The 23,679-nt window shown below is 39.5% G+C and overlaps 1 protein-coding gene across 5 annotated transcripts; it reads left to right on the forward strand.

Moving 5' to 3' along the window:
• The first annotated feature begins 279 nt into the window (after positions 1-279).
• On the forward strand, positions 280-10,161 carry LOC121878266 (serine/threonine-protein kinase fused-like). Of its 5 annotated transcripts, none has more exons than XM_042384357.1 (3): positions 280-336; positions 4,707-7,341; positions 8,898-10,161. In XM_042384357.1, exon 2 carries the CDS (start codon positions 4,727-4,729, stop codon positions 7,274-7,276), a length of 2,550 nt encoding a protein of 849 aa, XP_042240291.1. In that variant the 5' UTR covers positions 280-336; positions 4,707-4,726; the 3' UTR covers positions 7,277-7,341; positions 8,898-10,161. The 5 variants fall into 5 exon arrangements, with proteins under 5 accessions (XP_042240291.1, XP_042240292.1, XP_042240290.1 ...); XM_042384358.1 differs by having other exon boundaries at positions 329-415; XM_042384356.1 differs by lacking the exon at positions 280-336 and adding an exon at positions 343-447.
• The last annotated feature ends 13,518 nt before the right edge of the window (positions 10,162-23,679 follow it).

Consider the following 23,679-nt stretch of genomic DNA (forward strand, 5'->3'; position numbering starts at 1 on the left):
ATAGACAGTGAAGATATAAAACAGTAATAAGTAGCAAGGGAACCCTACCACGGATAACTGGCAGAAGATGCTTATTTGCAGCTAGGGTTATTTTTTTTTTAATATTTCATCTCTGTTGTGTACCATACAGGTATATATAATGTCTCCTTACATGTTGAAGCAATTTGAACAATAGGCGGTTGTTTACGGAATAACTGTCTATCTACTGTATACTCCAAAGCTAAAACGAATAGTAAACATTTTATCAAAGAAAACGTAATATTGGCATTCTAATACAACCGACTATTTGAACGACAACAATAACGCTCTGTTGTATCTGTTAAATCCTGTGGAACTGTAAGGAGAAAGCTTTCATAAACCTGTCATCAAAGACTTGGCCACCAAGGCCTATATTCTTTGGTGTTTTAGGGACCAGGTGACTTCGTGTACCGTCTGGTTGTCAGTTAAGTAGGTTTTTTGAGACTAGCACCAAAAGGAGGTGATAAAATTGTACGAAACTTTATAGAAACGTTAAATACAATCTATTAAATAGATAAATGGGAACGAGGGTAAAATTATCTTTAAGGCCATGCTCCCATGCACCTATTTGGAAGTAGATCAGAATCATTGAAAACACATCATAAACCATCGGAAAAATGTCACATAACCTAACAATTCAAAAATTTGCTGCATGACCGAAACTATCATAATACCGGAAATAAAATATATTCAGTGTCGTTAGGTATGTTTTAAAAGGTTTTATTGGTGAGTTAGAAAGGTTTAGGTAGGTTACTTTAGGTTAGGTTGGATAGGTCAAGTTCAAATACTCTTAGTTGCTGTGCATTCTTGTTTCCATTTATCTATTTAAAAAATTGTAATTAACGTGTCCACATGGTTTCGTCCAATTTTATCGGCTCCTGCTGGGGTCAATCTAAAAAACCTATCTAACCAGTAAACAGACATATATCCACATCTTGACTTTATAATTTCACCAGTTACAGATTAATTTTATACTGGACCCGAGTCGTTAAGGATAAGTTTAAATTGATACCATCATCGGTATGGAGATCACTACTGTACTTGACAGCACTATACCTAATCGATCTGCCATTGTAATAGGGTTTAAAAATTATAAGGTTCAATGCCGCTGTGCACACAATTGTCACTCATCTTGCACAGTGGCCATGAAAATGTAAGAATGTAGTTTGGGATTCACAAAATTGAATTGGGTTAATTTATTGGATGCTTTGGTTAACCAACCACCTAAGGGAACATATCTATTGATGAAAACTTATTTCTTATCTCAAAAATAAAGCCAAACAGTTGGAAGAATGTCACTTTTCCTTTTCAGGTGTATTTACCCCAGTTCATCCTTCTCATAGATAAAGATGACATTGCTGCTTTGTTTAGATGAGCATCGGGATAATGTCTTCATCAAAATGTTTCATAGACATTAATAATGCAGCAGCAGCAGCAAATAAATTTTATTTTTTTTTGTAAACGATGATGATAAAGTATTCTTTTTAATGTTAAGAATAATAATAAAATTAATTACTGTAGTTCTGTTTAAAAAAAAATGATGACACTTATTATTAATGATAGTAGTAGGATTTGCAATTTTTCTAATAATGTTATGTACATTTACAGTAATCTCCCATTTAGCCGGAATAATTTGTGCAGAGTAGTTACGGGTTTGAGAGATTTCCAGGTACTGAGACAAATTTTCTCATCCTGTAATTTTTCCGGGTACATACAGTACTGGTGAAAGTTTTCCGAGAGTCTAAACTATGTATCTTACACGGAGCGGCTTAACTTCAGTTGGACAGACACAGCACTATCTTGGTATTTATTTATGCAAACACCACTGTACACATACAGTGTTGCAGTGCTAATTCTTAAGGTTCCGGAGCTGTCAAAATAATTTCCGTTTCCTAAACCGTATCTATTGATGCATATATATATATATATATATATATATATATATATATATATATATATATATATATATATATATATATATATATATATATATATATATATATATATATATATATATATATATATATATATATATATATATAGAGTGAGTTCTGCTATAACGCGTGTTTTGATAACGCGAATTTGCTCTAACGCGATTTATGAATTAGGAACGATATTTGTATAACGCGAACGCTTGTTTGCTATAACGCGATTTTTGCTTACTATTTCTCCAATTTTGTGGTACTGTAACTGTGAATATAGTAAAGAAGAATATCAACAAGAAGCGTTCTGGTGATAGAATTCCCGGTGATGATCGTAAAAGAAAGGATATAACACTTGAAGAGAAGCTCGATTTTATCAACCTCAAAATCACCCTTCTCCCCCATCAAGTAAAGTGTTACATTTACTGTATGATTTCATTATTAGATATGAATGTAACATTTATTTAGACTGTGTTAGGCTAACTACTAAATTTTTTCGATTTCGAGTAATCTGCACCTAACCCTATTTTCTCCATAAGCCCTGTTATTTCTATTACGCGATTTTCTATAACACGATATTTTACAAGAACACAATTATCAAGAGTAGCAGAACTATGCATATATATATATATATATATATATATATATATATATATATATATATATATATATATATACATACATATACATACATACATACATACATACATACATACATACATACACACATACATACATACATACATACATACATACATACATACATATATACATACATATATATATATATATATATATATATATATATATATATATATATATATATATATATATATATATATATATATATATATATATATATAAGTAAATCACTGTGTTTGCTAAGTATATGCGACACAGGAGAATAAAATGAAATTCCCAAGCACTTTTGCGTAATTCACATCTTCAGATGTGAATTACACGAAAGTGCTTGGGAACTTCATGTTTTCTTCTTTCCTTGTGGTTATTAGCATATATATATATATATATATATATATATATATATATATATATATATATATATATATATATATATATATATATATATATATATATATATATATATATATATATATATATATAATATTTGATCTAGTAATTCTTTCGATATTGGTCACATATCTATGGCTCTTATGTGAGGAAATACATAACTACTTTTGAAAAAAGTACTGTTTTTAAGTGTTTAGAAGTGCACCTGTTATCAGTCTTTTTACAATATTGATAAGTCATAAAATGTAAACTGATCTGAAGGAGAGATTAATTATATGAGGATATATTTGGTTTTGTATTATTAATGCAAAATAAAGTTGATTGCTTGATTGATATAGATTTATAGTAACATATAGAGCTTAACTATAACTTATGTGTGGTGTGGTGGAGTGGATGAAGAGGAATACACTAAGGTGGTATGGACATGTGCCGAGGATGCATGAAGACAGGCTGACAAAAAAGGTTTATGATAGCAAGAGAGAGAGGAATGTTGGGAGGGGTAGACCAATTGCCACCTGGGAGAAAAGAGTTAGAGAGTTTGTTGAAGAGAGAGCAGGAAGGAGAGGAAAAGTGTTTGAGTGAGCAAGTGAGGTGTACAAGGATAAAATGCCCTGGATACACTTCTGCCATGGCCACCCCCTGTTGGGGAGTTCCCGGGAGGGAACAAAGCATCGGCGATATTGATTGATTGATCAAAACAGAGGTGCCGGAGGAGAACTCCGGTGAGCTCCGGCATCACTACACCCCTTCATACAGTACAATAGTGATATCTCCATAAGCCGGAGCAATTGGTGCTGACCACTTCCAGGAATGAGAGATTTCCAAGAAATGAGACGACTCTCTCAAAGCCGGAAAAAATTCCTCATCCCCGTAATTGTCAGGGAAAGGGAAAATTTTCTCGGAAGTTCTAGTAATTGTGCATTACATTATCTCTCGAACCCGGAAAGAAATCCCCCATCCCCGGAATTTTTCCGGGTACCAGAATTTTCTCTAAATTTCCCAGAACGATGCATTATTTTATATCTCAAAGCCAGAAAAAAATCCCCCATCCCTGTAAATTTCCGGGTACCGTAAAAATGTTCTCGGAATTTCTAGAAAATAACCCTGATTTTCACCTCTCAAACCCGGAATAAAAATCCCACATCCCTGGAATTTTCTATAAATTTCCGGGTACAGTACCAGGAAAATTTTCTCGGAATTTAAAAAAAATGTACCCTTTGAAAAATCGCTCCCAAAGCAGGAATTTTCTGGAAAATTTCGGCTTTGGTATTGATTTTCCGAGAAAATTTCAATTCCGGCTATCGGAGAGTTCCTGGATTCCGGCTTACGGAGATATTCCTTATATTGTCTATAAACAAAATATACTATTGTAGTGTACTGTATATACTGTACTGTACTGTACTACTCACAAACAGATGCTGTCATCTTGAACATGTGATGCAGGCAGACCAAATGGTGATAAGATGACAGCTGGTACTAACTATCACTATCCTCTCCCTCCGTGAAGGAGAGAGGCAACACAAGAGTGACACGAATAATTTCCACTGCTGACGAAGTGCTTGGTCGTGTGGATACGTTGATGATAAAGTATGTGGTGATAAGGGTGGTAGCCGTAATATAACCCAGGGCTACAGTATATCTACATGTGTATCTTTGTGTATGGTGATAGAAAATATATCTGGTTATTGTCATCAGATTTAAGTTTATTATGGTTAGTTATTATTCAAATTTTTGCAGGTTGTGAGTTCATTCTCAGCATGGAGAAGTATAAAGTGTTGGAAGCTATAGGCCAGGGGTCATTTGGTCGAGTGTTTCGAGGAAAATGTTTATCTAAGGGACAAACTGTGGCACTGAAATTTATACCCAAGAGGAACAAAGTGGAGAGAGAGCTGAAGAGCTTGAGACGTGAATGTGAAATTCAGAGAGGGGTGGCACATCCAAACATTGTCCGAATGATTGATTCATTTGAGACAGAAAACGAGGTTGTAGCTGTCAGTGAATATGTTCCTGGACAACTTTTCCAACTGTTGGAATCTAATGGACCCTTGAAGGAAGAAAAGGTTCAGCAGATTGCCTGCAATTTGGTGTCTGCCATATATTATTTGCATTCCCACCGAATTCTTCATAGAGATATAAAGCCTCAGAATATTCTGCTATCATCAACTGGTGAAGCAAAGCTTTGTGATTTTGGGTTCTCAAGAAAGATGGGAATTAACACTTATGTCCTCACTTCAGTAAAGGGTACACCATTATATATGGCACCAGAGCTAATTGAAGAAAAACCATATGACCATAATGCTGATCTTTGGTCTTTAGGATGTATTCTCTATGAGTTATTAACAGGGAAACCACCATTTTGTACAACATCTATTGTTCAACTAATCAAAATGGTAAGGACAGAGCCAGTGTCATGGCCACAGGGATGGAGTGAAAACTGTAACAGCTTTCTGCATGGATTACTTGAAAAAGATCCAGCAAAGAGGCTAACTTGGCCCCATTTGCTTGAGCATCCTTGGGTTCATGAAGGGTTAGTGTTTGTTCAGCAATCTCTAAATGGCATACCACTCACAAATCCTTTAACACTATCACAGCAGCAGGTCAAAGAACAGCAGTGCAAGGAGCTGGTGCAACGAGCTGCTGGCCAAACAAGAATGATTGGTAAACCTGTAATGAAAAAAGTTTTGTCTCCAACAAAAACAAATTCTGTATTGCTTAGTTCTAGGGTAGCATCAAATTTACCTGGTGCTGTAGGAATAGCTATGACAGTTGAGCCATCTGCTGTTAAGAATGCTCAGGTTCAATATGAGAGACAGAAAGGTGACATTTTGCCTCATATAGATGTAGATGTTCTGAAGAAACTTGCAGAAGTTCATCTTGAAACTGGTATGTGTAATCCAAGGGACTCTGACACTAGGTCCTCTTCTCCACTCCAGATGAGACGAAGAGAGAGAGAGAAAATGATTCCGGTTAATTTATCAAGTTCAAGTGATGGAACAGCTCAGAGCATGGATGGTATATCATCTATTAGAGACCCTTTGCACACAACTGTTGTAGAGGTTGAGGTCCATAAAAGTGCATCATCTACAGAATCAGTACCTTTAGTTCCGAGTCTAAAGGACTTAGAAACTGATGCCAGATGTGTAATTGGTGCATCTGTTCGGAAGCTTAGCAGGTTTTCCCAGGAGCCTGGATTCAAGGAGGAAGATGTAAAAGACTTTCAGATGTTTGGTCCAATGCCTTTAGAAGACCGTAAGGATAGCATGGTAAACTACTTAGCAAACTCTATTGACTCTTCCAGACGTGGAAGTAGACCTTCCAATGGAATGTTAGAATTGATGCAAGATGGACGACCAAGTTTACCAAATATAAATGAGGAAAGCTTCACTCCATTTACCCAAGATAGAGTTCTAACAGTTATGAGTGGCAAGACTAGTAGTGCAGCAGTTTTCACCCTACATAGCTTCAACTCTGAAGATAAACCAATTGAAACAGAGGAATGGTGTAGATTTTTGGACAAGACTCTCGCTGATACTCTCAATGGAAATTACAGTATTTTTCTTGAACAAAGTGAACTGTCAATGTTTATCTCTCCACTTAGAAATCAAACTTGTTCTCTACAGGTAACAAACAAAATAGTGACTTTGCTGCTGTTGCCCTTTACCATGGAGGAAATGAAGCATAAAATTGCAGATGTAGTTAAAGTGTATCTTGAGTGTAAACTTGTTCCAAATTTGATATATGCTTGTAAATTGATATTCAAGGAAGAAGCTCACAAACTTAATAGAACAGTTGAATTTGATAAGGATCAGATTGATACTATGGGACAACTTACTCTACTAATCTGCCATCTTGTTCACCTTGAAAGAGATTTTCTATTACAGTTCTGTGATTGTGTGTGTGTACTAAATGCCATCAAAGTAATTGGGAAGATACTAACCCTAGACAGTGTGTTACCAGAATTAGTTGCAGACATGCTAGCTGTGCTTAATCAAATTTTAAGGTTAACTCCAGAAAATAAATCAGTGGTAGAACAGATTATTGGTACAAATGAATCGGTGATCCTCCTCTTAGGCACACTGATTACCCTCAAAGTACCTCTTGTGAGAGCCAGACTGTGCACCTTGATTGGATACTTAGCAAAGTGTTGTCCCTCAGTGTCTAAACTGTTTGAGGGTCAGCATAAGCTGATTTGTGATCTGATAAACCTGGAGAGTGATCTTGTACCCCAAGTAAGAAAATCAGCCTCCTTTGCTGTTTCATGTCTGCAGGCATATACAGAACTTATACCAGATGATTCCTGCCCATGACTGGTAACCTTTGAAGATGTAATTACAGCAAGATAATCTGCAGGGCTTACATGTTACTTCACAGTGTAAGTATTTTCCTCTTATCTTCCATTAGTAATTTACTAAGTACTTCACTATTTAGGGTGTATGTAGTTAAGAATTATATTGTCATTGCAAGTACAGGATATGAGATTTTGAGAATTATCCACAGTACAGTATTATCATAACTTTACTGGATAACAAAAAGCAACCCATGTGTCTGTTGGGAATGAAATACATATTGTACTGCAGTCAGTCCTCGACTTATGACGGGGTTCCGGACCGACGACCTGGTCGAATTGGTAGTAAGTCGAAAATGCGAAAATAATATATAGAAAATCTAAAATGAAATACGGTACAGTAAAAGTAATCAATAATGAAAAATTAATAAAGTGTTACTGTGCACTTACCTTTAATGTAGTCAGCTGAATGCACACAGCGCCTCAATAATTTTTTTAATTAAACATGGAGACTACGTTAATTGGATGAAGCAGAGGAGGAGAGGGCTGGGTGGGTCATCAATTTCACTTTCTTCAGACAGGCTAACATGCTTGCTTGTTGAAGGTATTGGATCATCTTTAGGGAGTGAAGAGGCAGCATTGGTGGGGCGTGAGAAGACAGCAGTGGGGGACTTCTTAAAATATATGTCCAATTGACTGCACAGTTTGCCTTTTCTTTTCATTGTAAATCTCCCTGTAGCAAGCAAGTGCATCTTGGATCTGTCTGTCAACTTTTGCAAAACGCTCAACATTTTGATCCATTTCTTCAAACATTTGCATCCCCTTATTAATAGTAGCAAATGCCTCTGCCTTGTCCTTCAAAATTGTTGATATCGTCGAGTGAGAGAAGCCAAGGTCGCGTGAAATGGTTGCTACCGTTTTTCCATTTTCATATTGCATTATTATTTTCATTTTAATCTCAAAAGTAATTGACTGTCTCTTTTCCTTCTGAGCACCACCAGAACTCTCACTTTTACACTTGCCAATCATTTTAAAGGGAAATAGAAACGAAAATTTTGTCAGTATACAGCGCAATCACTAAGACCAACGACGGCCAAACACCACCTGAGCGGGCTATTGCGTGGATGCTGTACACCACGAGGCGGCCCAGCCCACACCACTCTGTCGAATGGGACGGAAACGTTTTGGTACTAGAAAATATGTACGTAATTTTTTTTATGCGACTGCGGCGGTCGTATGTCTGGGTGGTCGTAAGTCGAGGAGTACCTGTAATAGAGAAATCTTTCAAGTCTCTTATTACAGAGTTAGAGTTATAGTAGACCTTCAGTGTTTCCTCACTGACTCTTGGGGTGGCCAGGGCTCTTTCCTTTACAGATGCATCCTTTGTCTTCAAACTGCTTACACTAAACATAAATTGATTTTGTCATGGTGGTTCTTTCCTGCATTAACCTCAAAACCCACATGGATTGCTTTTTATAACAGTTTAAAACTGTTAACTATATTCTGAATGCTATAACCCAGTACATAAAATATTAATGCTTGTAATGATTTTGTTGGAATTCAAAGAGAGTTTTTCTGAGTTTTCACAGTACTGTAATAAAATTTTGCTCTCATTTGTTTCAAATCCTTTTCTTTTTAAGCAGATGTAGCAGTTGTAGCTCCTGGACTTGCAGCTTCACCAATATGAAGGGACATAACTTCAAACTCACTAAGTTATTAAGCAGAACAAACATAAGGAAATACTACTTCACACAAAGGGTGGCAGACTTATAGAACAGACTACCAGCTCAAGCTGTAGAATTGAGAACAGTAATGGGCTTCAAACTAGCCTTAGATAAAACTATCACTATCAAGAAAAATGGAGTGATTCTACACAGGCCATTGGCCTCCTTCCCACAGAAAGGCCACTTCTCGTGGGTGGGCATTAGATAAATAAAGTAAGTTGGTATTGAAACACATTCATAAAACAGCAGAATCATTGATAGGCTTTTTTTTAAAAAGTGCATCAGGTATTACCGAAATGAGTAAATTTCATAGTGTTTAAAAATTTAGGGTCAACCAGTTGTTACCAGCAGAGTTTGTTAAGAGCAAATACTGTACCACTCAGAGTTCACTACACTCATACAAAGGAACTGTAGACTTTAACTAAATTTGAACCGGATTTCACAAAATTTGCAGAGGATATTCAATCTCATATTTCATAAGAGTCTAGTAACCATTACCTTTGTGTTATTGAATGTGAAGCTTAAGTTTCTGTTGTATTAATATTTATCGTTACCCATTAGGTTACTTGAATTATTGTTCTGTACACCACTATACAGTACTGTATACTTATCTGAACATGTAACTTCGTTTTTTATTTAATGTATTAATGCCCAAATTCTGGTTCTATATTTCAGAAATTTAATATTCATTACATAATATTCATTACACTGTGTGAAGGTTGCAGACAGTTACTGATATCTTGTTTGTATTGTGGCTGATTATTATAGAAGGGTTGTAGACCCAGATGTGAGGTATCAGTTTTGTGGCTGATAAAAGAAACAAAATATTTAATATCCTTTATAAGGGTAGACAGAATTTTTTGTAAAACATCCATAGAAGAAATATCCAGAATTATTAATCAACAGTTAACCCTGAACCTTCAACTTACTGTCCACTCCTCCCAGTGTAAATGAACTTATTCTCCCTCATCACACAGTATGAGGAGGCTGTTATATTATCCCTGCACCCAACTGATTATTCTGTATTAATTATTTTTATATATCTACAAACATGTAACTCCAACAAAATGTACAGTAATTTTTTGTATGCTTTCTTGAATCTTTATACTATGCAGTACAAACTAAAATGTTCATCCCTGGCAAATGAATAAATATATGTGTGAAAATTAGAGCATACACAGAATAATGTTATGTTTATTTACCTTGTGAGTGATACTGAGTTCTTACAGTAAATATCTGATCTTTTATCTGCAAAGGAATCTGATGTGAGTGAGATACGAGGAGTGCTGCCACTGCAGTGATATCCCCTTTAACCGGAACAATTAGTGCAGAGCACTTCCGATTAAGAGGGATTCCGGCTATTAGAGATATTACTTCACTTATATCTATTAACTGTCTCTTACAGGATCATAATCACTGTTATATTCCTCTCTCAGAGTTATCTGTAAAATTATATCACTTTCTAAGTTCAGTAATTTACAAACTCATCTTCCATATCAGAGGTGTCTGTTAGGGGCCATGACTAAAGGGAATTAAGTACCTCTCACCCGCACAGAGGACAAGATCACGCTGTGCATCAACACCATATTCAAGCATGTAAGGGGGGTTATTACTGTACTGTATAATACTATTTTCTAAAAACAATTGGTCCTTGGCAGTAATGTTCTGCTGCTGACTCCGACCTCCACACACTACCTGTAGCTATGTAAAACTTTATACCTTATGATAATTATTTATGATATGACACAAGGTGAGCTATAAACACTGCAGGAGACAGTGAGTCATGAACACTGTGACACAGGGTGAGTTATAAACACTGCAGGAGACAGTGAGTCATGAACATTATGATACAGGGTGAGTTATGAACACTGCAGGAGACAGTGAGTCATGAACACTATGACACAGGGTGAGTTATAAACACTGCAGGAGACAGTGAGTCATGAACATTATGACACAGGGTGAGTTATAAACACTGCAGGAGACAGTGAGTCATGAACACTATGACACAGGGTGAGTTATAAACACTGCAGGAGACAGTGAGTCATGAACACTATGACACAGGGTGAGTTATAAACACTGCAGGAGACAGTGAGTCATGAACATTATGACACAGGGTGAGTTATAAACACTGCAGGAGACAGTGAGTCATGAACACTATGACACAGGGTGAGTAAACACGGCAGGAGACAGTGAGTCATGAACATTATGACACAGGGTGAGCTATAAACACGGCAGGAGACAGTGAGTCATGAACACTATGACACAGGGTGAGTTATAAACACGGCAGGAGACAGTGAGTCATGAACATTATGACACAGGGTGAGCTATAAACACGAGACAGTGAGTCATGAACACTATGACACAGGGTGAGTTATAAACACGGCAGGAGACAGTGAGTCATGAACACTATGACACAGGGTGAGTTATAAACACGGCAGGAGACAGTGAGTCATGAACATTATGACACAGGGTGAGCTATAAACACGGCAGGAGACAGTGAGTCATGAACACTATGACACAGGGTGAGTTATAAACACGGCAGGAGACAGTGAGTCATGAACATTATGACACAGGGTGAGTTATAAACACTGCAGGAGACAGTGAGTCATGAACATTATGACACAGGGTGAGTTATAAACACGGCAGGAGACAGTGAATCATAAACACTATGACACAGGGTGAGCTATAAACACGGGGAGACAGTGAGTCATGAACATTATGACACAGGATGAGTTATAAACACTGCAGGAGACAGTGAGTCATGAACACTATGACACAGGGTGAGTTATAAACACTGCAGGAGACAGTGAGTCATGAACACTATGACAATAGGTGAGTTATAAACACTGCAGGAGACAGTGAGTCATGAACACTATGACACAGGGTGAGTTATAAACACAGTACAACATGGTTTGAGTCATGAACATAGCAGCTCATGAATAAATACACCACAATATACTTGAACACCACAATACACAGACGCATTCCACAACATGCATGAACACACAATGACACAATACAACACACATGAACACACAATGACAATACAACACACATGAACACACAATGACACAATACAACACACATGAACACACAATGACACAATACAACACACATGAACACACAATGACACAATACAACACACATGAACACACCACAACACATGAGCACAACACATCACAAACATAAACACAACACACGTGACCACCACACCACACAGTACAACTCACTGTAGCTCCAGAAACCCATTAACACCGAGGGGTGTAATCAGTGCGTTGAGTTAGACTGCTAGAGGATATGTGTCCAATGTTTAAATCGTGCAGCCGGGGCGAGGAAACTCTCTCTCTCTTTCTTGCTCTCTCCCCCCCCTCTCTCTCTCTCTCTCTCATCCTTTCTATGTGTTTGGTTCTCAGTCACTCTTTCTGTTTTTTGTCTGCCTTTGTCTCCCTGCCATGCGTAATATACATACATTCAGGCAAATTTGCATGTAAGCACACACACACACACACACACACACACACACACACTACTATTACTACTACCCGGTACCACTTTTCGCATTATACACAGGCAGATTTTCATAACAGATAGATCATGGTTACTCAAGCACTATTTGTGAATGTCCAGTCACACAAATTTCCAAGGTGGTAAAGTTCCAGATGAGAGACTTCATTTAAAATTACGTAATGACAAACAAAATAAGACTACACATTACGATTTATTTCCGACTACATGCGTTTATATAATCTCAAAATGTGTTGTCGATGTAAATTAATTAAATGAATGAATTACTGTAGTTCCATGTAAAAAGAATAAAGCGAAGTCATGGTATGTATACAGTCAGGTCAACAGTAACCAATTCTTTGTAACTCAATAAAATACTGCAGGTCATAGTATGTCTTGTGGGTCTTTCATTAACTGATTAGGCTTCATTCGTGCTTCTTGCCTAATTTTCGTACAAATCTGAGTCAATGGTAAATATGTACTGTTTTTTGTTGATGTTCGAGAGAGGTGGAATTTCAAGGTGGAGAAAGTAGACTGACAATATTAAGTGGAACCAAACATTATGGACATAAATATTGCTATTTTGTACAGATGAGGGAAACAACACCACTTTATCTGTGTCACCCACTTATAGAGATGTGACTGTAGCAATTCATCATTCCAGGCTACTATCGCTTCCTGTATCCGTTGTCAAGCGTCTGTCGCCATAGGACTTTTGGGGGTTCAGGGGTTACGATGATAATGGGGAGTGTGATGAGTTGGATGATGGTTATGGGTGAGTTATGTGGTGAAGCAGGAGTGTATAGGCTGCAACCACACATCTTGGTTCTCCATTATCCTGATCCAGTGGTGCCGGTAACTGCAACAACTATGGATAGGGAAAGTTGCAATGGACTGTTGATAGCCCAATTTGTTGGTTTCACTTTGGTAATCTGTCCATCTTGCATTGTCTTCATCCGCTGGTGTAGTCACTGGGTTCCCGTGTTGGTCACCTCTTCTGCCTATACCGCCGCTGGGGTCTTACTGGAGCTCTATAGACATTTGCTGCCTTGACCAATTGACTGCAGCGATTACCAGGTGATGTTATTTTCCATTGTCTGCCTTACTGAGCCCAAGCCGGTTAAAAGATTCTCTCTCCACACACACACACGTTTTATCTGTTTTCTTAAATATTCACAGGAACACGGCTTCGGACGAGTCTCTCTTGAATATTCATACATGGCGCCACATCTTATCCATTTATCATAATGACTGTGATAAATAGCGTCATGATCTAGCTATTCTTGTTGACAATGTAATCTTGTTTATCCTTTAACTATCAGCGAAGCAAAGGTCAGATATAATGTCTTGCGTCCACCAGGTGTTACCAATCCCATAACAGAAATATTCTCTCCTTGTCAGTCTTAACAGTGACGCATTGCTGTAAGGCCGTTTGTGAGGGCAGCCAGTGTCCAGGCCACCCAGTATCGTAGGTTTGACGTATATTGTTAGAAGCTTAGCTTCTTAGAGATATTTCACAGCTTGTGTGTGTGTGTGTGTGTGTGTGCGCGCGCCTTATGAGTTTACAGGGTGAGCGTGTAGTGGATACTCTCCCCTACAACTGCCGATTTGTCACTTGCCGTCCGCTTACCAGCCAACCAGCGGCGAGTTCCACAGACCAAGCCTCGCTTTCGGACTGCGTGGTGATTGGCCAGTTACCGCCTTTCACCTCAGCCAATCAGCAGCGCCGCTCACTTCCGGTAGAATCGTATAAATATCCCCAGCCTTCGCGCAAGCAACTGAACCTCCTTGTCCTGAGGAAGTTTTTTGACTCCTCAGGAATCACGGGGGTGACAAGGGTCGTCCGCAGAGACAGCGGTGGCCTTATCGTCACCTTCGCGGAATGGGGAGAGGCCCAGCAATTAGAAAACCTAAGAGAAATCAACGGGATACAGATCCTAGTTGAAACCTGCATAGAGGACAACTTGGTTTTGGGAGTCATCTCCCACACAGAAATTGAACATCTAGAAAAAGAAGAACTGGCCGAGCTGATCGGAGACCAGCTCTCAATAGCACGGAAGCTGACCAGTACAACTGCACTGGTTGGCTGCCACAAGAAACTTCCAAGCACCGACTTGCTGGGATGGGAGAAGGTCCCAGTAAGACCATATGAAAGAAGGCCTACAAGATGCTACAAATGCCAGAGGTACGGCCATCTGGCGCGGAAGTGTCGTGCTCGAGAGGTCTGTTCCAGCTGCGGGACACCCGGGCACCAGGACACCAACTGCTCGGCGGCCGCCAAGAAGTGGGCAGCTTGTGGTGGCCCTCACTCCTCCTCCGACCGGGAGTGTCCCAAGTGGAGGGAGGAGTGTAGGGTGGCTAAGCTGCGAAGTAAGGAAAAATTGAGCTACAAGGAGGCTCTCCTTGTAGTGAAAACTGCAGTAAAGAAGAATCAAGACCCGAACAAGACCACAACAAATAAAAATCAAGACCCCAAGAAGACCACGGAAAAAGAAGAAGCCAAAATTAAACCCGATTTTATAACACTATCAGCAATCCCGTTTATACACGTGTACGAAAATCTTCCAGAACAAGACCAAGAAGAAGAATGAAAATTGAAAAGTAAAAGAAGAAACAAGAAAAGGAAGAAGTCCAAAGAAAATGAGTCTTCAAACAAACAGCTTCGGCCGAAATAGCCTAACGGCGAAGTGGCCAGTAATCCCCAATACAAGTCCAAGTCCGTGAAGGTCGTTTTACTCAAAGCTCTCAAACAGACCTCCTCTCAACAAGCTCCTCACCACACAGCAACTCCCTAGCACTACATTGTACATATATTATATATGTATAGAAAACGCCATTGTGAGTTTCCCTTCTCACCTCCATCCTTAGTGCATGATCTCCTACATGTACATATGTATGTGAGCCTAACAAAGAGAAATTTGACAACTGGCCACATACACTACACTACAAGCGGCTCAGGTGGAACCATATACTGTTTACATTAAGGGCCGGGAATGTTTTGTGTGAGCTTCTCACGGCCTCGTGTGAATTGACTCGTAAAAGCCTACCATTACCATACACAGATTTTAAAGGCGCAGTGATGGTGCTGTCTTCCGACTAACACAATAAAACAAAGTAACAGTGGGGATGGAGTAAACAAGCCGTCATTAGTCATTTATATGCATTTAGTGTTTACACATAAATGTCTTTTGAGAGAAAATTATGTGTTTAGAATTTATTTAGATATACTGGAAACTGCGATTTTATCAAGAGTAAACATGTAAGAGACCTTGCCCAGAGTATGAGTTATATAATAGTGCTTGACTTTATACCGAAGGTGGGATATGAGGGGTCACTCTGAGGCCAAAGGGTTGTGAAGATGACGCTCTCCGTGATCAGGTCATCCGGTTACTGAAGCCCCTGGGAGGTCGTTATTGCTGGCATTGGTGGGTGAGCGATGACCGAGTGTATGAAACACGACTTGAGTGATTTGTGGGTAAAGGTGGCTAGGAGGAACAGGTGAGGTGGAGGATAGAGGGTGAGGGAATGAGGGGAGGGAATTATGGAATGAGAAAAAGGTTGCATTTCAAATAAACTCATCAATAGATCCCAGCCTAACCTAACCATTAGGATTGGAGCCCATTAAGGTTGGCGTTCCATTAGTGTTTACAAATCGTTATTCATTACATAATAGATTTTTTTATTATTATTATTTCACCAACTGGACAGGGTGATTAGCGATAAATAAATTGAAAACGGAACGACCCCTTTAATCACTGAACTTTACATTACTTGGTCAAGATTTTTATCACCCGAACATCTAGCGGGTGTTTCAAGGTGAGCATTAAAATATCCTCACCTGGGAAGTATTTCTCTCTTTATAAACCCTGACTGTAAAACCTACCCGCAGCCTCAGGTCACCAAGGTAATTTCTGACTCGGTTACCGGAAAAAAAAAACTAAAAAAGATTGGTTGTTATAATTAGATCATATGCCTGTAACCCCATAACCTAGTGTGCCCTGACCTAACTTACACATTTACTTGACTGAAGGCAATTGAAAAGTCATGAAGCTGAAGTCTGAAGCTGAAGCCCTAGACTTTTAAAGGCTTCACGAAAATTTTACACCATTACTTATATGATATACTGTACTGTATTACCTTACATGTTGACGATAATATAATGCATATGATATTCTAAGTTGCAGGAAGGTGTTGAGAGAAGCTGACATTATTTTTAAGCTGGCTGTTCTTTAGGTAAATTTCAACTCTTTCTACAGACTGAAAAAGATTGCTTATCGTAACAATATATCTTTCTAATCTTATTTTATCGATTGCTTTTATTGTTTATTATATTCATTAATCATCACCGTTCATTTTATTTATTCATTCATTTGTTTTATTCATTATTCAAAACGAATCAGTTATGCAAAACATCTACAGAATAAACATGATGGTTTAATCACAGAGGAGCTTGACAACGACTTATCCTGCCTGACCACGTGATATACTGTGGTCGTACAGGATCTCACACGACCTACTCAACCCATCGTAACAATACTACTGGTGACCTAACACGACCTAACTCATCTTGTGTGTGACCTCACCTTGTTGTAGTGACCAATCGGATTTGAGGTTAACCAGGTCAGTTGTTATTATGAGAGTTGCTGTCTCATTATTAGAGCCCCCTACTCCACTTGCTGCACCTCCCTACCTACTTTCCCTACTTGCATCTCATTCCCTGGTCCTTCTCCTTTCTACTCTCCTCCTCCTTCTATATCCTCCCTCCTAGTTCACCCTTCTCTACTCTCACTCCCTGTCCTTCTTCCTTCTCACCCGCCCTGCCCTCTCTCTATTTTTCCTTACCTGCATCCCCTCCCTGCTCCCCCTTCCTTCTCTTCCTCCCTGCTCCCCCTTCCTTCTCTCCCTCCCTACTCCCTATAACGGGCGACGATTGCCTTAGGGAGTTTACCAACAATACCAGACTGGGGCGAGGCTACAACACACACACACACACACACACACACACACATACAGACACACACTAGGTACTTGGGACAAAACACATACACACACGTAGCAGTCTAATGATAGACAAATAGGCCTCAGTGTGCGGATAATGTCCCCCTCCCCCACCCCCACACACGACGAGGTACTGTACATACATACATACATACATACATACATACATACATACATACATACATACATACATACATACATAAAAAACGTCTTTTTTCCGACTTAGTTACAACCACCAACTTGGTCTGCTCCACACACAAGTGGATGACCTAGAAGGCTGGCTGTGTATAGTCTATAATAATAATAATAATAATAATAATAATAATAATAATTAAGGATATATTGAAAGAATATGGCCGCCAAATAACCTGAAAATATACAGTAAACAAAGATGATAAAAGGTACATAATTGGGAGTGGATCACTTGCTTACAATAATATAAAAGTAAAATAAGTAGTACAGATATATACAAGGGGGAGAGGGTCATTTAACAGGGAATTTCCACACAGTTTCAGTTCAAAACTATGATTGGTAGGGAGTGATCACACAGGTTGACTACGAGTTGTTGATAATTATTATGATGGTTTGGAATTGGGCTGTTCTTATAGCGATCAGTACGCGCTCGTATGGGCCGGATGCGGTTGTGGTGTCGAACAGCAATTAGTGGTGGGAGCAGGAGACGGTATTGAGGATGGTGCAGAAGCTTCTCCCTAAATTCTTAGATGAGGTCGTGGTGATGGTCAGAGAGAGTTGAGTAGGTCAATGTACTGAGCGCCTTTTGAAATGTGGAGTAGGAGGGGAGAAGATAATCTTACACGCCCTCTTCCGCACTTTTTCTTGGAGTTTTCGTTGTGCGGCATTTAAGAAGGAAGACCAGGCAGGGGAAGCATAGGTGAGCTTAGGATGTATGAATGTTGAATAAGCACTGAAGAGCACAGGCGTGGGAACTCAGAGGGACTTGCGACGATGGGGGAGGTCGAGACGGAAGCTGGAAGATTTGACAATTACGTTAACGTGTGCTTTCCAATTTAGTTAGTTATCTAAAGTGACGCCGAGTAGATTAGTGGAGTCCACAACCTGGAGTGTGTTGGGGCCCAGTTTGATGGAGGGAGGTGGGACATTGTAGAGAAGAGGTTTATTTGCATAACTATGGTCTTGGTATGGTTGATGGTGACATGGTTGGTGGTGGCCCAATTGCGGAGACTGTTCAATATATTCTGGAGGGCGCTGTTGTGTGTGTGTGTGTGTGTGTGTGTGTGTGTGTGTGTGTGTGTGTGTGTGTGTGTGTCTGTGTGTCATGTGTGTGAGTGTGTGTGTGTGTGTGTGTGTGTGTGTGTGTCTGTGTGTCTGTGTGTGTGTGTGTGTGTGTGTGTGTATGTGTGTGTGTGTGTGTGTGTGTGTGTGTGTGTGTGTGTGTGTGTGTGTGTGTGTGTGTGTGTGTGTGTGTTCCTCACTTTTCTACCCAGGAACTCCCATAAAAAGCTGGAACTTTCACACCAGCTGGAACTTCAATACAAGTAAGCCAGCTGGAAACAGATGGCGTCAGATGGAGTTTACCAAGTCCTGATGAGCCCAAGCGAGCTGTCTAACTACTCGCCAGGGGAACTAAGTTATGGATGGCCCACTAATTGACCTTGATGGTAGTTATATGGTTAAGAGACGAGCCCGTTGAGAGAGGTGTGCGTGTGTATGTATATGTGTATGTGGTTGTGTGTGTATGTGTATGTCTGTATGTCTGTGTGTGTGTTTTGTTACGGATATAGTTTTGTGTTTGTGCGTATTTACGGACCTAACTGACGCACCTTTGTTTCTTTTAGAGGTGACGAGTAGGAACCCCTTAATGGCAGGGTAAATATTCACTTGTAACTGTTAGAGAACTGTCGTCTCCGTACGTCTTCAGCAAAACTCCCGGCAGCGAGCCAAACAGGGGAGGAGATGCACACAACTCCACTGCCGGCCGCACGACCAATTAATATATTTGTGTTAATTCTGTAGTGAGATTTTAATAGATTGGTTATGTTTTGTTATCATTTATATATTTATTTATTTTTTATAGTGTTGGGGTAAATCAGTTGCAATACCTATTCAACGCTTAGGGCGGGAGGCAAGAGATGTATTCACTTGGGCGCTACACCCTGACGGTAGAAAGGTGTGAGTGAGGTGTACGTAGAGAGCGAGGGTGTAGAGGAGTATCGTAGAGGTGTGTAGTGATGGGGTGAATCTATACACTCAGTAGGTTAAAGGTGTAGTAAGGTGATACGTTAAAAAATACACAGGTACTATAAGCCCCACCCTAACCTAACCTAACCTAACCTAACCTAACCTAATCCTTACAATTGGTGTCCTGTTTTGGGAGGTCCCATTTCAAGTTCACCACTACAACAGCGTCACATTCACCACTACAACAGCGTCACATTCATTACTACAACAGCGTCACATTCATTACTACAACAGCGTCACATTCATCACTACAACAGCGTCACAGTGAAAAAATATAATGGACTCATGAAGCCGCAAACAGAAACGAGCAGCCGCCCTGGACTACCGCCCACCGTGTCGCCATGACTTCCTGGCCTCTTACGTCTGCAGGAAAGGGTCATGGGAAGAGGACATGATTACTGCAATATCATCATTGGAGTATGACTTTGTAGGAATTGGTATCCACGTCCCTAGGAAACAGCACTCTTGTGCATTATGCAGAAGACAGAAACGCACCCTTATCACACACTACCTCTAAGATGTCTCCCCACACCAGCACTTCCGTGATGACCTGCTGGACCCACCTCCCATTGGCAGGGGCCGTCCTCCCATACTGGCCAGATATTTTGTAAACAATAGCCTTTATGTGTTAAAGGAATATCCTTCCTTCCTTAGGCTTTAGTAAGCCCCTTTATAATATTTATACTGTATATACTTGTCACACTTGCCAGATGCTTCTGGTGTCATTGTACAGGGGTACCTAGTGACAGCACTAGGATCCCGCTTCCTCTATCAAGGAATAAACAATTGAAATTGAAATTGAATTGACTAATGAAATGTGGGTGGCCATTCCCGTAGACTTATGTACATTTCTTACCTTGACCGGCTAAGAAAGTGTTATACCCTTAATTTTTATCATGTATGTATGTATGTATGTATGTATGTATGTACTGCATGTATGTATGTATGTATGTATGTATGTATGTATGTATGTATGTATTTTTGTGTTTTTGTTTGTATCTGTATGTGCTCGAGTGTTTGTGTATGTATATGTGTGTGTGCTCTTGTGTTTGTCTGTCCTATGTGCGTGTATAAATGCCTCATCCATTTTTACCGGCGTATGTTTAAAACGACGCAAAAAGTCACATATATATTGACAAAACACCACAATTATTCACAAATACCGGGACGACGATACAAAAAAGCCGGTTCGTGGAATTATCGGCTGGAATTACTAAGCTTAGGAAGACACTGAAAGCTTGATTTAGTCTTAATTCCTTGCTCCTTAAAAATCCAGAAGTTATTAAGTCAACACAATTAGATTATATTCTGAAATGAACCGGTTTTTTTTTATCTCATCTGTGTTGGATTTTTTTGAATGATTTTTCACCCTATAACAAAAGATGATAATAGTTGATTTTTTTTTAATTATTCTCAATTTATTCCTCATCATGAAAGCTAAAAAAGTTGGTAATTATCTTTCTATGGGTCTGAAATAAAGTTGATTGGTCTACCTGGACGAAAGTCAATTTAACGCTCCCCACTATTCTAATTAGGTCATTAAAACTTAAAACTCACTTTAACGGGTCGGCTGAGAACGGCTCCATCTCTATCTATGGTTTAACAATTTTAATTTCAAGGATAAAAAATAGTAAATATATATCACAGTCTTCTTATCTGTCTTAACCCACTTAACAGTAACCTGATTTAAGTTTTAGTTAGGTTAGGTTAGGTTAGGGTGTTGTATTTTTGTTTTGTTTCAGCTACTTTATATGCCTGGGTTAATGCCATTCTGGTTAGTTACGTCGCTAGAAATTTTTTTTTAAGGTTTGGTTATTTCAATTTGGTTAGGTTAGGGTAGGTTAGGTTAATTGTGTCCAGGATCCCGGGGGTGAAACGTAAATAAAGCATATAACACGTGGTCAAAGGATTATAACCAATGTTCCTCTATGTATTAATAATAGATTTTTTAATTCGTTCTTAAACACCTTTTCCACCTTACCCACTACTGCGTCACCGTCAGTAGTACATGCCTCCTGTCCTTCTCCTCCAGCCCCTTCCTTAGATATGCCTGGAGGTCTCGGCTAGTCCTCTCCTCTGGGTCATTTACCGTGGCACTTACAGGTAATGAAAGAGCCCCACTTCAAAGACAGAGACTCACACACTCTCTTCAACAGCGTGTGAGAAATAGAATGTGTTCCTTTGATTATTATTTATTCCGTTTGAAGTTGTTAGTTCATCAGAGGTGAGAACTCTCTTTCGTGGACTAAGTATATACATTAATATATATTTTTGGGGGTCTCAGTTCAGCATATATATACATAAATTTGTAGGTAAACATTTGGAATTTCTACTCCAAAAGCTCACTACCCTCACCATGTATAGAATATAAAAGAAAGATTTATTGTTTACGAGTGAAATTAATAACTATATACGGTACAATGCTTCCAGCGACCTACTGTACCACGAAGTGAAATATTACATTTACAGTTAGTCGGTACATACAGCTAAGTTAACTTCAGTGAAAATAGGATTACGACTCAGCCACTATGACTTATGCCAACAACTACTGCTGCTGCTGCAAATTCACTAAAACTATGTAATGTAGTAGAAGGAAGACCCAGTGTTAGGTTAGGTTAGGTTTGTAACAAGACGGTGATAGGACAATATATACTGGTTTTATACCTTCCAATTGTAATATTGTAGCATACTGGCGGGAATAGAAAGTCATTGTAGTTATAGTTATAAACAATCATCAGCCGTTACGACCATCTGCGACTTGTTGGTGATTCAGGAGAAGCGGCTGACTGATGAGTAACTTTAGGAGTTTCTGTCATTCCCTCATTTCACGCTCCAACTTTCCTATCTCTCCCTTGTTTTTTCTCTGTCTGTCTGTCTGTCTGTCTCTCTTTGGTCCTCCTGTCATCTCCCCTATTCTCCTTCTCTGTCTGTTACTCCTCTCACCACTCACCTCTCCTCTTCTCCCCTCGTGTAGGAAGATCACACACACCACACTAGGGATTATCTTCTCGCTCCATCCAGACTGACTGTCTCCGTCTTACCGCCCCCCTTCCCCCTCCCACCCCCCTCTACCTTCCCTTCCCTTCTCTACCTTCCCCTTCCCCCTCTACCTACCCCTCCCTTCTCTACCTTCCCCTCCCTCCTCTACCTCCCCCTCCATCCCTCTCTTTACCGTTCCTCCGTTTCTTTACACTTTCTCCCTTCTCTTTATTTCTTCTATCCATTCCTCCCTCCCCCATACCTTCCCTACCCCCTGCCTTTTTACACTTATTCCCTACAACACGCTTTCTCCCTCTCCCTCCTCCCTCCCTCTCATCAGTTTCCTCTCTCCCTCTCACCTCCTCTCTCCTCCCTCCGCCCCCTCTCTCCCTCCCTCCCTCATCAACATAAACACTATCACCTTCCCTGCCTCCTTCCCAACACGCACACACTCCCAACACGCACACACTCCCAACACGAACACACACTACCAAACACACACACACTACCAAACACACACACACACACACACCTCCTGCCTCCCTCCTCAACACTGTCAAAGTATCATCTGTCAGATGACTCAGACAAGTAATCCAATCTCGTCACATCACAGTTACATAAACTTTGTGTGTGTGTGTGAGTGTGTGTGTTAGGTATTGCTCTTGGCATGCCGTACATTAAACAGGGCACTGTCGTAATCAGATATATACCCTGGCATTGATTTACCACTGTTAAAAACTTCAATATTGTAAAAAATAAATTCATCTGTCTTAAATAACTGTAAATATTTTTATTTTTTTTTTATTTTTTTTTATTTTTTAAGTTAAGGTGGGGAAAGGATGGAAGGCATGCTGGGGCTCAAGGCACAGCCAGACATGAGGGATGGAGAAGTCACAACATATAGTCGTGGGGGGAAAGGTTGGAAAAGAAGTTTAATGAGTTAAACAGAGGGGGACGACACCCCTTGTTTTACATATTACAGAGTTTGTTGGCTAACTAA

The sequence above is a fragment of the Homarus americanus genome, unplaced genomic scaffold (genome assembly GCF_018991925.1).
Source record: "Homarus americanus isolate GMGI-L3 unplaced genomic scaffold, GMGI_Hamer_2.0 scaffold39800, whole genome shotgun sequence".
NCBI classification, from domain to species: domain Eukaryota; kingdom Metazoa; phylum Arthropoda; class Malacostraca; order Decapoda; family Nephropidae; genus Homarus; species Homarus americanus.

Bases quoted from the DNA above. Each gene is read 5' to 3' on its own strand.
- LOC121878266 (XM_042384354.1), top strand. From the start codon at position 4,613: ATGTGTATCTTTGTGTATGGTGATAGAAAATATATCTGGTTATTGTCA.